We start from the raw sequence: 17,011 nt of genomic DNA on the forward strand, positions 1-17,011 counted from the left end.
ACAGACAAGACAGACAGACAGAAAAAAAAAAAAAAAAAAGATAAATGCAGCCTCAACAGGGCACAAGCCAGTGTCCTATTTGTGCCGGTCCCAAGCCTGGGTAAATGCAGAGGGTAGTGTCAGGAAGGGCATCCAACATAAAACCTATAAGACAAATCAAATGGATCAAAGGAGCTGATAGATTAGAGCTGGGCGATATAGGATTTTTTCATTTCACAATATATTTTTTCATTTCTGGCCATATCGATATATATCACAATATAAATCAAATCACTATATTTGTCAAATTGAAATGTTCCGTTGCTCATAAGTGAGATGTGAAATCATCAGCAGCTTGTTTGGATTGAAATATTTCTTTCCTGTCATAGATTAAACATGACAGACGTACTGAAGGAACATGACAACTTTCAAAGCTTTATTCTGAGTGCTGAGAGATTGTTGAGAAGGAGCGACAAAGTGTGGTCGACACTTGTAATTTCATTTCCCTTCATTTATTGCCTCACAGGCAGCACAACTTTTTCAGATAACTAAAAAAAAAGTTACACATATTACAAACTAAACAAAAAGTGAAGGTTTTCAAGTTTCAAAAGATAATATTGTCAATATGAAATTAATTAGCTAGGAACTAACAACAAATTATCAGAATAATTGTTTTTTTAAAACAAAAAATCAAACCGAATATAGATACATTTTTGTTTAAATCCTTGGTGCAAATTAGAGCAGCTTTCAAAGACAACATAAACTAAATGAAATGCTAAGCTATTAGCAGTGTCAAGCCAGATGTTAATAATTTTGTTTAGAATCAGAGCAGAATCAGGTGTGTGTGTGTGGGGGGATTTTTGACTGCTAGGTTATATTCTGTGTGTGAAGGCTTATTTTATTTTAATGATTAAATCTCTTTGTTTTTTTTCCCCCTGTATGGTATAACGCTGGAGTTCTCTGTAAATTTTTCATCAGACGGAACATTAATGTTCTCCGCTGCCCGGTCGGCTCCTGCAGCCCAGACATCCACATGTGTACTGCTTGCTAATTCACAAGTGCTGTAGTTAACACAGTGGGAACATGGCTCTGTTCCCATAGTATAGTTAGTATAGATTTCTATGCATTTTAGGGGTTTGGGGGGATTTGACACCCCAAAAATGACTTGCCCCCCCTGATATTCTACCTGCACCCCCTAGTGGGGCTGGCTGAATCCGGCCCTGCCGTGTCTTCTTTTTTAACAACAATTTCCCGTGTTCCACCTCCTTTGGGTCTTCTAACTTGTTTGTAGCTGCTATCTTGGTAGTTCATCCAGCCAAGTTCAATTTTCCTTGTCTTGCTTTCAGCATTCTTATTGCCAACTCCATGTTTTTTTTCTGATTCTTAATTGCTGGTAGTTTCATTTTTTCTCTCATTCGGTTAATCAGTTTCTGTTTTCTGTCTTCATTCCCATGTTCCTCTGCATTTATCGGCATCCAATTCTTTGCAAAGACCCTATCGCCATATCGAGGAATATACTTAGACAGTTCCTCTTCATTCACTAGTCTGGCAACAGCAGGATCAATCTGAAACACATAAAACATAATATATTTTAGCATGTGTTTAGTTTTAGGTGTCAAAGTATTTTAATTATTATCTGAGCCACAATATACCACACTTTTTGTCATTCATATATATCTATATCTATCTATCTATGATTACAAAATTTGCCTAAATCCTAAACATATTTCTATGTAACAAAAAAAAAAGCTTTCTTAAACGAAATGTGATTTATAAGCTGTTTTCCTTCTGGGGCCTGAAATGGGGGGATTTTTGTTGATAATTAAACAATAGTTTGCTGTCTGTGTTTTTGTGCTGATACCTTGACTGATTTATTTAGGGCTGTCATGGATGAATAAATATAAAACTAAAACTGCCAGTAGGTGGCAGCAAGTCCCTTTTTATTAAATGATTCACTGAGTCATTCCGTCAAGCGATTCGTTCAAAACAGCTGATTCAGTAGAAACAAAGCAAGTGACCGCCTTTATGAATGGATTATTAATCATTGGCTTTTTGAGCTTGTGTGCAGCTTGTTGCAATATTGAGTTCTGATTTATCAATCGCTGTTATTTAGCTCATAAATTATACGTAGACAATTTTAATATTTAATTTGCATGACAAGTTTTACACAACATTATTAATATAAAGGGGATGGTAAGAGTATAGTAAAGTATAGTCAAGTTGTTTACCACAGATTTTATTTTGCTTATAAATTGAAAAACACCATTACAAAACCCCATAGGAAAATCTGGAAGGAACCAGCTGCGAATTAGACTTGGGTTCTGGTGTCACATTGTTTGCACTTACTAAAGTAGTGTAGGCTACATAAATGAAGTCAGTGATTTCAATGCGTGCTTTACTTATAAAGGATATTACAGACAGGACCAGTTCAAATATTCTTTAAAGATGCTATATAGGATTTCTCAAAGTATAATCAGCAAACAACTATTTGCGATGTAAAGAGTGTAGTAATGACATGCTTATCCTTAGCATCCCAGCGTGGTCAAAGCGCACATGTGAAATGCAGTCTGAGATTCAGTGGTCTAACGTACTCTAAGCAGTCGAAAAATCATGTCACCTTTAAAATGAATCGTATCTTTTTTTGTAAAGCTTCTTTACAGAGGGATCGATTTCTGTTTGCATCACCGAATCATGATGTTTCTGTTTATCCCTTTAAAGCTGCTTTGAAACAATCCGTATTGTATCACTGGTTGCGTTGTGCGTTCTTCCAGCTAACGTTAGAACTTAGTTTTCAAAACAGTATGAAACATGCATCATTTGTGTGACCATTTCAATAACCATAAAACAGGAATAGCAAACCTCGTGTTAATCTAGAATCTTGACAAGTAACATACCTTATCTTCCTCCATTTTTGTCAGGTTCTCCTCGGGGACGCCCCTCTCTCTCAATGCAGAGGTAAAGTCCATATTTGCTGCAGGAAATGAGTAACTTTATGATGGAGATATCAGCCGCTAGCGCGAACACCATAATATTCGCCAGAAACATTCACAAAGTGCGGGATTTTCTCGCGATAGCTATAATTACGTCGTGAGAAAACGTTTTTTACGTTGAGATCAACAACTTTCGTTATGTCGAGATCACGAGAAAATTAAGTCGTGATAACGACAAAATAACTTTCGTTATGTCGAGATCATGAGAAAATTAAGTCGTGATAACGACAAAACAACTTTCGTTATGTCGAGATCACAAGAAAATTAAGTCGTGATAACGACAAAACAACTTTCGTTATGTCGAGATCACGAGAAAATTAAGTCGTGATAACGACAAAACAACTTTCGTTATGTCGAGATCACAAGAAAATTAAGTCGTGATCACGAGAAAACAAGACAGAAAAATTATAATAATGCATGGCCGCTTAGAACTTCCGTAGACTTTTCATTAAGACCCTAAAGGATCATATCAACTTAGGCATCCGATGACCCCTTTAAGGCCGATTTTAAGCACGATTTGCAGTCAGTTTCTGTGGTAACTTACTCTGTGAACCAAACCTGGTTGGGAGCAGGTTTTCTTCGGTAAACCCAGAGTTTCTTTCAGTCTCCTCCCCCGTTTTAAAGTGTAAGCGATGTTTAAGCACCTTATTCATTCATTCACACTGCAAAAATGCTTTTCTTACTGAGTATTTTTGTCTTATTACAAATAAAAATATCTAAAATTACAGTATTAAAGTACAAATATCTTTTAAGTGCATTTTACGTAAAACATAAAATTGTCCGCCCTAGGATACGAAAAATAATCTTAATGCAAATGGGAACAAGAATATTTTTAATTTCTTACCCCATTGGCAGATAATTTGTAAAATAAGAAAAGAGCACTTAAATTAGTTTTTTCCCTTCGTGTAAACAAGACTAAAGGTCATTGCACACCAAGTTTGAAAATTTCGTCCGGAATTTTCGCACTTTAAAAAATAAATGCAACCTCACATTATGTCAATCACGTTTACACACTGCCTCCGAAATTTTCATCTGTCATAAAAAAAAAAATCGTATCAGGTTCGATTTTTTGCATTTTTCGCATCCGTGGCAAACATTTTTAAAAGTGTTTTGACAGTTCAGAGCCACCGTACAAGCGAACACCAAAATCAGTCGTTAATCCACTTCATCTCGCAGCACAAAGCACTGTATATAGATTCTTGCACACTGAGTTCACAGAAATTGGTGGTCTTCTTTTTAAAATGTGGCTCTAGTGTCGCTAGCAAACCATCAAACTGAGCCACTGACATCCTGATGTAAACTTTGAATTGCCCAGGATAATCCCACTGCTCCTTAAGGAGGAACTCCCCTTCCTCTCTATATTTTAGGATTGGATGGACCCAATATTTCCTTTCTTTTTCTTTTTTTAAGAAGTGAGAGGACAACAAAATAATCCTCAATGCTTGAAGACTCCATTTAGCATGCTATTGTTTTGTGAATTTTTTCGCAACGGATTAATTAATATGCATTGGACTCAGTGTGCAAGGTTTCTGTGCGTGACAAATTTTTAGGATTATGAATATGAAAAAACGCATGAGAAAATTTCGGACTCAGTGTCCAGAGACCTTTAATATGTTATTTATTTAGGCTATTTATTTACTTATTTGCCATATTCACATGCATATTTATTTTGAGCAATACCATTTTAAATGGTAGTTTTCTTTAAAACATCTGAGATGTAGAGCACATTAGTAAGGCCGCATTATGCAGACCGATAAGGAAAGTGTGCTTTGCTCTCATGCTCTTTCTGAGAATTTTTTTTCCTGGGCACAAATCCATCAAAGAAGAGTTTCACAAGACTGTATGTCTGTGCTGTAGCAATCAGTTTAAATGAGGCTAATCTGATAAACGATTTTCACTTGATAACATCTTTCTGTGACCTCTGGAAGTAGCCTAATCAGAATTTCCTTCAGGATTTCTAGTGTGGTTGGATGCATTGATGGCAAGCATCTCCACCATCGCACCGGCTAAGAATGAAACTGATTACAGTATGGAATGGAAGGATGCCAGATGGAGGGTAGTAACTACGAGATGCCGTAACCACAACTCTTAAATAAACACTAATTATTCACATTTTTTTTTTTGGTCATCTTTATTTCCTTTATTTCAATCTTTAAATACAAGAGCAAAAGTTATTCTTTTTACTTTTGGATTTTTCTCCTCTTCATCTGTCAGTGGTGCTGGTGCAGGTTCTCGCCCTTTTTGCGAGCCTCTGCCAGTTGCGCTGTCGACTGAGTACAATCAGTAGTTAATTTTATTGCTCTAATTAAAGAAACGTAACATGTTGGATTAGAGAATATTTAACTATGTGAAAAGAGTGTCTTAGACTATGTGGAAAAAGCTGCAGTGCATTGAAATAGACACTGAATGACATTTTTAATGTCAAATGTTTGTAAATTTATTCAGGCACGTGCAGAGGGGGATACGGTGGGTGCTTTAGCACCTGCCCCTTTTCCCCTTGATGCCCAAAGTGCCCTTTTGTCAAGGCAATTTTTTTTCTGCCCAATCTAACTATTAGTAAAATTATTAATAATAGTTTACCCATAAATTAAATTATCTACATGATGACCTTTCACCTGATGATCTCATCCGGGATGATCCCTCACGTTCAGACACCTTTAGGATGCTTTCAATAACGTCCGCGGCTGCCGGTAAGTGGAGTTCTCAGCGGAGCGGTGTGCTTGTTATATTATTGAATTGTTATTTCACGAGAATGGCGTGAAGAGATCATGCTGTTGTTTATATTGCTGTGTGTACCCTGTGGAAGCAAGGTTAGCTGCAGCAAGGGGCTACAATATTTTTGTTCAATGTTTTCCTAATGACAATTTTATGATTGAGTTATAAAGGTTACTACGAACACCCTTTTCCCATTTTTTTTATCACGGAATAATTCAGGAAATATATTTTATAGTTTCTATACTAAATTATATGTCAATCAGTACTGATAGTTTATTTATTTATTTCCAGAATATTACTTGAAAAACACACAAACCATATATTTTTGCAATCGTGTGTTTAATGTCTTCACGTTTCATCAGTAAAAATGTTTCTGCTTTTTATTCAGCTCAGCTACAGCGATAGCCATGTGAGTTTGTCCATATTAAGGATTTCCTGCACGTCAAAAGTTTCTGCGCGAGAGTGCCCTCTGGCTTCGAGTATGAATGAAACATGCATTGCACGAAAGTGTTCAGCTCTCCTGATATTCACATCTCCTCATTTTGGATACGAATAAAACGTCAGGTCATGTCTCTTTTAATTTAAATCTAGATTTAAATTTAGAAACCTCTATGTGAAAACACCTGCTCGAGCTCGAATAAAGTGCGGGGGACGAATTTACATTTTATTCAAATGAATATTAAATACTAAAAATGCAGCTAACGTAGTTCTACACACAGCAATAAAAACAAAGGTGCCTGTTCTCTTTCGTTCTTGCTGTTTAGTTGGAAAAAGTTTAAAGCGTGTTGAGGTGTCTTGTCTTTTTTATGTTATCTGACTAAAAACTATTCATACTTTGAACTTTTATTATTACAGTATTTATTTAAAAATCATAGAGTGCCATAAAAATAATTATCACAACACTGGTAAAACAGGCTTATACTGATGTTCTCGTCCTCAGAATTATACTTATCAATCCTGTTTTTATAATCATTATCATTCAAATAATGAATAAATTCAGAACAGGATTAGAATAGAATTCTATTTTGAATTTTTCTACAACAACAACAGTAATGTTTACAACCGCAAAACCACCATACCCCTTAAACAACAATAATAATAATAATATCATTCCAGAGTAATTAAGAAGTGCAAAAAATGTCTTTAACATTTAAACTTAAAATGGTCTTTTCTGTTCAGTGTTTCTTTTTCAAACCTGCGACATGGCATTTGCTGCTGTATCAATACATTAGCATGCATTTCAATGCACATATCAGCAAGAAGCACAGCCCTATTAAAAGCAGTGTTCCATGTGCCCCTTTTAGACTTTGAGCACCTGCCCCTCCAAAGGTCTCTGCACGGCCCTGTTTGTTTTCCGGAAAGAGATGAAGATTTTGTTTGGTACCTGCGTTCAAGTTGACAGCTGACAGTGGGCTTCCTTTATGGCTTGCCTGAGGGTATTGTGATATGGCTGAATGTGACCATAGCCGTGGGAACATATTTTATCTGGGGGATGCTGGGGGCGGGGCTTGATGTTGCAGGGCGGGGCCATGGTGCGGGATTTTTGACAAAATCCTAATATTAAACAGCCCAAATTCTTATAGATTATTAACATGCAAATGAAGACAGAGTTATAGCTATGTGAACCAATATATATTTGTGCTTTTGTGACTTTAGTTCAATATTTTTTTCTTTAATATTTCTATTATTTAAGGGGATTTTGCTAAATAACATCCCTGGTACGCAAGAGTTTTGATCAATGCACTTCAGCGAATTCTCTCAATGGAGTGCAGATGTACATGCGATGTAAGAAATTAAGTCATCATACACTGCAGACAACATAACTGATTATAGCTTTTTAGTGTGCTTGCACTCACGCTAGACTGAATTCAGTGATATTCTTTGATAATATGTTCTTTGCTCGCTGTATAATTTGTTTGTTGTTTGAATAATCGTAGACATGCTGCGTTAATTAAACTTAAAATGTGTTTTTATTAAACGTGATCAGGTTAAATACAAATTCTGTCTTATTAAAATATTTTATGTCTTAATATGGTAACCTTGCCTAAAACTTTATGATGTGTGTGTTAATAGATACATTAGGCTTGTTTGAGCGCATTTAACCAGAGACTAGAGCGCAATTAAACAGCTGTGCTTATAGTGATTGTCGGTGGCCGTCTTGAGAAGCGAGAAAGCTTCGGAAGACGGCTCATAAAAAGGACGAGGACGTGAATGGTTTTTACAAGTCGGAATGTAAAATTACGGTAATGTCGTGTGAAAATTTCACATGAAATTCTGTCAGTGTGAGGGAGAGTAGGGACGCGCGCCGCGAGGCACCCAAGAATAATACAACCGCACTAGGTTATATATTTCTGGGCAGTTTAATAAATAATTAATCCCAAAACTATCACAAAAATTAAGTATCTTGGGGATGATCGAGGGGCACAAGGAAAATCTCAGACCCGGCCCTGCGGCGGGGGGTGCTGCAGCACCCCTAGTTCCCGCGGCCATGAATGTGACGATTAAACTTCAAAAGGCTATGATTTCATTAAATAAACATGAGCGCTGCAAGTTCAAAGTCAGGTGCTGTGCTGCTTTGTGTTCTGCCTTTACCGGGAAAACTGTTATATTTCTGTCAAACGCGACACCTGCTGGTAAAGAATGAATCCTTTCTCATAATCCGTTAACGTTAAACTAGTGCGTGTACAAGTTTCACTGCACAATTCAGGCTATGAAAATTTTGAATGATCATATAATTTAAGATATGGGGGCAGAAAATGTATAGCCTATGTTTATATCATTTCATAGAGTTAATATCACACAAAGAGTGCCGTTTTTTCTCCAAAAATCAGCATGATTACAAATGTGATATTGATTTTATGCTACAGTTCAATAAACAAGAAGTTAATATTAAGAGACATACGTTTTAGACACCATATTGCCTGCTTTTGCTGTATTTCTACAACAGAAATAATCCCAAACACAGCCACAGCACTGTTACGCGTCTCTGGGCAACATGACGGTGTTTCGTTCCTGAATTAATCAAACGTTTAAATGATTTGGTTCAATCGCAATGAGTCCCTTATTAACACTGACTTACTGCCACCTATTGGCCATTTTAATATTGGCCATTTAAAGTATCTTCATTTTTTTAAATAATTTCAAACATCAGTTTTCAAGGTTTTATGTTTCAAATATAAACACATAATTTATGCATTTGTAACTGCAGGTTAGTATCCAACTCAAAAGATGATGCACACTTTTAGAAAAAATGGCTTAAAGGTAAAAATGCCCATAAAACTTGTTGAAAAAGACTTGATTACAAATAAGTATGTGTGCAACCTGTTGAAATGTATCAGCAAATTATAAAATGTAAGTTTCAAGCCTTTTATTTGTATCATTAATGTGGTTACAATAGTGACAAAGTAAATATGCTACATGTGACAGCCAGGCTAGGCTTGAATCACTCAGGAATCATTTGAATTATTTTATGGCATAATGCACATATATTTGGCTAGTACTGTACAGTAAAAAGTAAGCGCACTTCAAGCACTGCTGTCACTGTAATATTTCACTCTAACAGTAGCCAAACAGCTGGAATATTTATACAAGGATTTAAATTATAAATATTACCCAAGATTAAATGTTGTGTTATATAAATGTTATAGTTTATTTCATTACTATATCTTCATTGACAAATTAATGCCACAATTCCAGCTTCATTGAGCAACCATATTTATAAAAAGTGGCATTTTAGCATATATAATAAAATAAATACAAATATTCGTTTTGAGCTGTCACCGCATGGTGAAATACCAATTTAGTTACTTTCAAAATGCTCAACAAAACATGCATCATCACTGTTGTTGCATAAGACAAACAACAGCTGTTTAACTCATGCCATTCAGGAGCTGGGTGTCAAAGTCTACTCTTGATTGTGGAGCACACACAGTCATCAACTCAGAATACTTCTGTTTTCCATTGTCTCATTTTTTATATTTCCTGGTAACAGTGGCCAGCTATGCCACCCCTCCTAATCACCTGAGCCCAATAAAAAGCGACGGAGCAAAGTGACTACACAGGGCAAACTGAAGAGAGGATTTTTTTTTCTGGTAAAACAAATGATATACTTACATTACACCTGTCTACCTTTATAAAAATACCTATCTTTGCATTATGTCTGTATCTTGTTGTTGTTTTAACTAAATGATATTAATGAATGGATTTCTTTTATTTGGTAATCATCTATAAATGGCTGGTTGGACACTTGACTATTCGTTTATTTAGTCTATGGAAAAGAGCATCTGCTAAATCCCTTAAATGATCATTTATGTATATAATATATCATTTTCAATAAACTGGAAAGGGTTTTTTTTTTAACATAGAAAATCTATTTTATAATCATATTCTTTACATGTTTTGATGTACTATAATTTTTGTCAAGGTCAATTTCAAATTCGGAAATAAGAATGTCTCAAACAGTCTTACCCGTGAACTCTTCGACACTCATCATCCAGATTCAGCCACCAACACAAACAGCACCAGCTGGGACTGGGACAAATGCTCCTGTGCCTGTTTATGAACAGGTAGCAGGAGTTTCTCCTCTTCATGGACTTCAGGCATTTCTGAAAGGCCAACCAAAAGCCCTTGGGGTGAGAAATTCTTCATTAACCCATATTATTGATTTTTATGTGTGCATGTCAGTGTGAAGTAAGAAAAACAAAACATTAATAAATGATAGAAGAAAAAAAGCGTGGTAAACGTTAAAGCATAGATGGTTTTTATTGCATAATGTGACTTTTTGCCTTGGTGACAATGCAATATAAGATCACAAATACCAATTTAAGATAAGCTTTAGCATTTACAGAATTAATTTGCAGTGTACCAGTTACAAAAGAATGTTTTAAGAGTTGCAAACTATCAAAAAATGTGAAGCAATGGACAAATTTTGCTCATATGTAAATCAGTATGCAGTGGTGTGAAATATTTGAATAGATGTACTGTAATTCATACATCTATTGATTTACTTATCTTAATTGGTTCCTTTGTAGTTTTACTAAATATCAAAGATATTAGCAACTTTTACTCTCTACTTCACTAAATTATTGAATAGGTATATGTATTCTTGACTCCAATACATTTGCAAATCATGTAAAACATTGTCTTTTATTGGAAGATTAAACTTTGATTAATTGCCTGAATCTTGTATACAACCGAGAAGATAGTGACCTACATTTTATTAAAAAAAATCACATGACTCATATTAGATGTGTGATTTTTTTTTTTAAATCGTGTAGTATGAACCCAACATATATTGGACTATTGCATATTTGAGCCTACATTCAATATGACTAAAACACTTAAGTACTCTTAAAATCAGATACTCTTAAGTCTTTTACTCAAGTCGTATTGGAATTGGTGACTTGTCATTTGTAATGAAGTAAGGTATCTGTACTTTTACTAAAGTATGAATTCTCATTGAATTCATTTAATGATAATTCCACGCTTGAAGAATATTTTTGGGGTATTTTTCTACTGCAATCATAAGTCCATAACTACAGATGCTATGAATTTATACTGTATATTTTATTTGGATCCCCAAAATGTAAAACTGTTTTACTTTATAAAGACTATCACTATCCTACCCTGTACATTTTTCTTGTCCCTCACAGACTGTGCAGATAATGATTGGTCTGTTGACTTTCCTGCTTGGGATTGTGTTTACAGTCAATGCAGAATCCATCTTTGTCTTTAGTGGTATTCCTTACTGGGGATCGCTCATCGTAAGAAACAATTATACAATTAAGTGATCTGTCTTTTATAATTCAAGCTACATATTTCAACAGAAGCCTCAATTTTGGACTTTCTCTCTCCTCTCAGTACATTACCGCAGGTTCCCTCTGCATTGCTGCCGAAAACAAACTTAATTCACCCTCCGGTTTGTGTTTGGTATGTACACAACACTTGTTACTTTTAGGGGTCCAAGCTGAATAGCATAATAATAAGTAATTGTTATAAAAAAAATTTTTACTCCCCCTTGAATCATTAAGTGTATTTCTTTGGTTTAATTTCCAGCTATAAAAATGCTGACATTTTTCATACTCCTCCTAGGCTTTTGGTTCAGTCTTCACTAAATTTTGCACATAGCAGTTAGGGATGTTGCTGGAAAAAGTGTATCAAATTATTTTAGATTAATTGAATCATTGTAATGATATTGATTTAATCAGTCTAATTTTGACAACATCCAAAGTTATTGAAACTTAATACGCATAGATTACTGGTTATTTTGAGAATTGATACCAAAATGCATAAACATTGCACCTGTAGGGGGTGCTACAACTGAAATTCCTTGTAACACAACAATAATTTGACTTCCCTACATAAAAAAAATAAAAACGGCCTCTAGTAGCCAATCAAATTTCAGCGACTAATAACGTAAAGTCTGAATGGCCTGCCTTTATGATAACTGACATATTTGCACAGTATGACAATGCATGTACCAAAATATATGGGTTTCCTTTTAATATATTTAATCATTTGTTTACATGGTTGTAGTTTTGGTTCCACAAAATATTACATTAGGTTACATTAGGGGTCACAAGGACCAGGTTTAAACTGACCTAATCTATCAGTGCAGATTGACTGGAATGTAAAAAAAAGACATATTTCAATTTTATAATGTAATCATCTAAATAAGCCATTGGTGCTTGAACCCCAGATGATTGCTGCTTTCGTTTGTGTCTTTTTTTATCACACGCTATATATGTTTCTATCTACGTTAACATGATATGATAACAAAATTTGTAATAGTTCTTCCTAATTCATTAATGTGTTTTATGTTGTTCTTTTCTGCCTATAGGTGAGAGGTTCACTTGGAATGAACATTTTCAGTGCTTTAACTGCAGGGACTGCCTTTATTATAATTGCAATTGATTTTGGTATAGGACCAATGTACTACGATTACTGCAGTGATTATGAGTGTTTTGAGTTTAAGGAAAGGTATGAGGTATGTCACCAACTTTTGTGTTCACATTTATTTAGTAATTGCAATAAGATGGCTGTGTGGTCAGTGCACTTGTTAAAAGTCAATCCTTAATCCACAATCATTTGTTCAGTCTTTTTTCCAAAATAGTTTATAGACTTCTTCTTATTAGTGATCATGCATAATGCAAGAAGGCACTGACATTATACATTTGTGTAAATATTATTTGTTCTGTTGAATTTTCTTTCAGACCCTCTTCTGGGGAATCGATAGTGTATCGATTATTTTTGCCTCACTTCAGTTTATCATCTCCATATATCTGTCAGCATTTGCCTGTAAAGTTTCCTGTACCTGTTGTCCTGCTCCACAGGTGAGTAATGCATCAAATCATGGGTTCACAAACTTTTTTGTCAGCTGAAACTCTCAGATATGTAGATAAAATTGTAATAATTACTTGAGGATGTTCATACTTTGGTTCACTTTACAAGAACCAATAAACACTACAGGTTACATTACAAAGATTTATTTTATTTTTTCACTTTCAAATGTTTGATCCCTCAGGCTTTTAACATGTACAATTCTTGAGTTTTAGTCTTCTGGCCACAAAAACGTATGTGAATGTCAATAAAGTGAACTTAGCACATGTTGTGTTCTGCAAAGGTTAAATTCACAGCACTTGCAGAAAAGAGTTTGTGAGAAGCAGCATTTACTGTCGATTTGTACATGATGACAGTACAGCTCTTCATTCATTGCTACCATTTGGTGGATTTTATGTCCCTATGAAACAATACTAGGGGTTTGATGACACACGGCTCAAGAATCAGAATCAGAAAGAGCTTTATTGCCAAGTGTGTTTACACACACACAAGGAATTTGTCTTGGTGTTAGGAGCTTCCAGTACATAAGTACAAACATAGTGCAGACAACATATAATTAACGTAATCAAAACACTAAAAATGAAGAGAACAGACAATAAATTATAAATAACAACAGTAATAAAAATACAGAAATGAAAAAATGTCCATAGACAGAACTGTGAATGTGCATATGTCTTGTGTATGGATAAGGGTTTGATTAGTTATTTACAGATGTACAGTACAGTGTGTTATGTGTTGTTCAGGTGGGATATGGTCTGGGGGAAAAAACTGTTCTTGTGTCTGGCTGTTCTGATGCTCAGTGATCTGTAGCGCCAGCCAGAGGGCAACAGTTCAAAGAGAGAGTGAGCTGGGTATGAGGGGTCCAGAGTGACTTTCTTAGCCCATTCCATCACTCTGGAGATATACAGATCTTGGAGGTTGGGTAGAGGGGCACGATAATCCTCTCAGCAGTCCTGACTGTCCGTTGTAGTCTTCTGATGTCTGTTTTGGTAGCTGAGCCAAACCAAGCAGTTATAGATGAACACAGGACAGACTCGATGATGGCAGAGTAGAACCGTTTCAGCAGCTCCTGAGGCAGGTTGAACTTCCTTAGCTGGCGAAGGAAATACAGCCTCTGCTGGGCCTTTTTCTCAATAGAGTCAATATGAATGTCCCACTTCAGGTCCTGGGAGATGGTGGTGCCCAGGAACCTGAATGACTCTACTGCAGCCACAGTGCTGTCCATGATGGTGAATGGGGGGAGTGCAGGGGGGTTCCTCCTGAAGTCTACTATAATCTCCACTGTTTTGAGTGTGTTGAGCTCCAAGTTGTTATGACTGCACCATACAGCCAGCTCCTTAACCTCCTGTCTGTAAGCAGACTCGTCACCGTCCTTGATGAGGCCGATGACTGTAGTGTCGTCCGCAAACTTCAGGAGCTTGACAGAGGGGTCTTTAGATGTGCAGTCATTTGTGTAGAGGGAGAAGAGCAGTGGGGAGAGAACACATCCCTGAGAGGCGCCAGTGCTGATGGTGAGAGTCCTGGATGTGAGTTTGCCCAGCCTCACTAGCTGCTGCCTGTCTGTCAGGAAGCTGGTGATCCACTGACAGATGGAGGTGGGCACAGAGAACTGTGTGAGTTTGTCTGAGAGAAGGTCAGGCATGATGGTATTGAAGGCCGAGCTGAAGTCCACAAATAAGATCCTTGCGTAAGTCCCAGGTTTGTCAAGGTGTTGCAGGATGTAATGCAGTCCCATATTGACAGCGTCATCCACAGACCTGTTTGCTCTGTAGGCAAACTGAAGAGGTTCCAGCAATGGTCCATTGACGTCCTTCAGGAAGGCCAGGACCAGTCGCTCAAATGACTTCATGACCACAGACATGAGAGCGACAGGTTTGTAGTCATTAAGTCCAGTGATTTTGGGCTTTTTGGGGACGGGAATGATGGTGGAGCGTTTGAAGCAGCAGGGAACTTCACACAGCTCCAGAGATCTGTTGAAGATCTGTGTAAAGATGGGGGCCAGTTGGTCAGCACAGACTTTTAGACAGGCAGGTGAAATATCGTCTGGTCCTGAAGCTTTCCTAGATTTCTGTTTTCTGAAGATCCGGTTCACATCCTCTACACACTTTAAGCGCAGGTAAAATGGTGGTGGGGGGGGGGGGGGGGGGGGGGGGGGGGGGTTGGCAAATGTGTGGAGTGCAGATCAGATCGGGTGCTGGGTGTCAGTCTGGCCTTTTCAAATCAACAGTAAAACACATTCAGATCGTCAGCCAGTTGTTGATTCTCCACAGACTGTGGGGGTGGTGTCTTGTACTGTTCCTCAGACCAGTCCATACTGACGCCAGATCGTTGGCTGGAAGCTCTCTTCTCAGCTTTTCAGAGTAGTTATTTTTAGCCACTCTGATCTCCTTTGTTAGTCTGTTCTAGATGATAGAGATGATAGGGGGTCATTGACTCACTTGTTTGTTGTATAAAGTTTATCTTACATTTGCAATCATGCTGATATCTGACAGCTGTTCACCTTGTATAATAAGAAATATTGTCATCTTTTAACATCACAAGATCTTGTCACACACCTAAACAATACTGAATATTTTACTGTATATACTGCTTAAAATGTTAATCAACTTTAATACCACGTGGTTTTACATTTACAATTCACTGTGATACATATTTTAATGTATAAAACCATTCAATTAGTTTGTCACTCATACTCCACTCCACCCTGTCAAATTGGTGCTACTTGTCCTTTAAAATCTTAAGCATAATGCCTTGTATCACATTACTTGCTAGAAGTGACAATTTCCTTGGAGAGAAAGCAACTTAAAGAACAAAATATTAGTTTTTCTCTCTACTCCTCATGTTTGAAGACTAAAACATAACATGTCCACCCTGCTGTGTCAATTTACACTAGACAAGAGAGTGTGTAATAAATAGATTTTATATATCCACTGATATTTTATGTTCATTTCCCAAAATATCATTTTAGAGCTAGTAATGTCAGGCTTGAGCCATTGATATGCAGACATTGAAACGTATGTAAATTACCAGAGTCTGTGGGTCTCGGTTTCACAGCAGTGTCTCTATTAATCACAAAACCTGTAATATTGGAACTGTCTGTCAGTGTTATTACATTTATGACATTATACAGTAAGACATAAAATTATACATTTTTCCAAAGGTGGCATATGTTGCACAAGGTTTTCCTCCACCGCCCTGTGGTTTTAGACCCTGTCATTACCAAGATGTGAACAACTCAGAGGTAAGAGAAGCTTGAAACACCAGTTTTTAATTGGACTTGGAGTAAAATGGTACACAAAACATCATTATTTAATTTAGTGTCCTTGTATTGGAAATGTGTAAAGCACTGAGTAATTATTGCAATAATTGTCAATCAATAATTATCATAAAGCTAATCATGTAGTTTTCTTTTTCTTTTTTTCTCAGATATCTGTGGTCAGCAACCCTTCCATGTACGACCGTCCTGCAGAAATTCCTCCACAATACAGCGAAATTAAATAAATATGAATAGTAAAAAAACAAACCAAAGGGGTGAGGTTGGGCCCTGCAGTTGTGTTTGATGCTTTCATGGGGCACAGGGGTTTCCCATTGGTTTCCTGTCCCTTACCATTAATGTCCTATCATTAGAAAACAGATAATGAAAGCAAATTATCAGATAATAATTATAATTTTTATTTTTAATTACATGTGTAAACATTCCAACAGTATACTTTTCAAGACACTAATAGATACTATTTCCTGATTTTCTTTTGTTAAGTCAAAGTTGTCTAATCATCAGTGAATCTGGGTAGACTGTTTTGAACATGTAATTGCTTTAATACTGTATACTGAATAAACAACAACAGCCTGGCAGGAGAATGTCAATCTCCTGGAGGACATTCATATCATTAAAACTTCATTAAACAGGAAAATGATTCTTGAACATGGGTGATGGAACGGTCTCATTCAAGGTCATTGCAGTCCGAAATGTTCACATGTTAAAAAATAAA

At 36.4% G+C, this 17,011-nt stretch overlaps 2 protein-coding genes across 2 annotated transcripts in view; both read left to right on the forward strand.

Moving 5' to 3' along the window:
• Window positions 1-17,011, forward strand: part of LOC306855272 (uncharacterized protein) — a 390,658-nt gene that overhangs the window by 85,691 nt on the left and 287,956 nt on the right. The window lies entirely within an intron of this gene.
• Window positions 10,133-16,523, forward strand: LOC306858215 (membrane-spanning 4-domains subfamily A member 4A-like; the record flags this gene model as incomplete). The annotated part of the gene is made up of 7 exons (XM_079398642.1): window positions 10,133-10,315; window positions 11,336-11,446; window positions 11,544-11,612; window positions 12,523-12,669; window positions 12,896-13,015; window positions 16,183-16,263; window positions 16,449-16,523. The coding sequence occupies 7 exons, from the start codon at window positions 10,133-10,135 to the stop codon at window positions 16,521-16,523; spliced, it is 786 nt and encodes a 261-aa protein (XP_079254768.1).

Source organism: Barbus barbus (assembly GCF_936440315.1).
Source record: "Barbus barbus genome assembly, chromosome: 3".
NCBI classification, from domain to species: domain Eukaryota; kingdom Metazoa; phylum Chordata; class Actinopteri; order Cypriniformes; family Cyprinidae; genus Barbus; species Barbus barbus.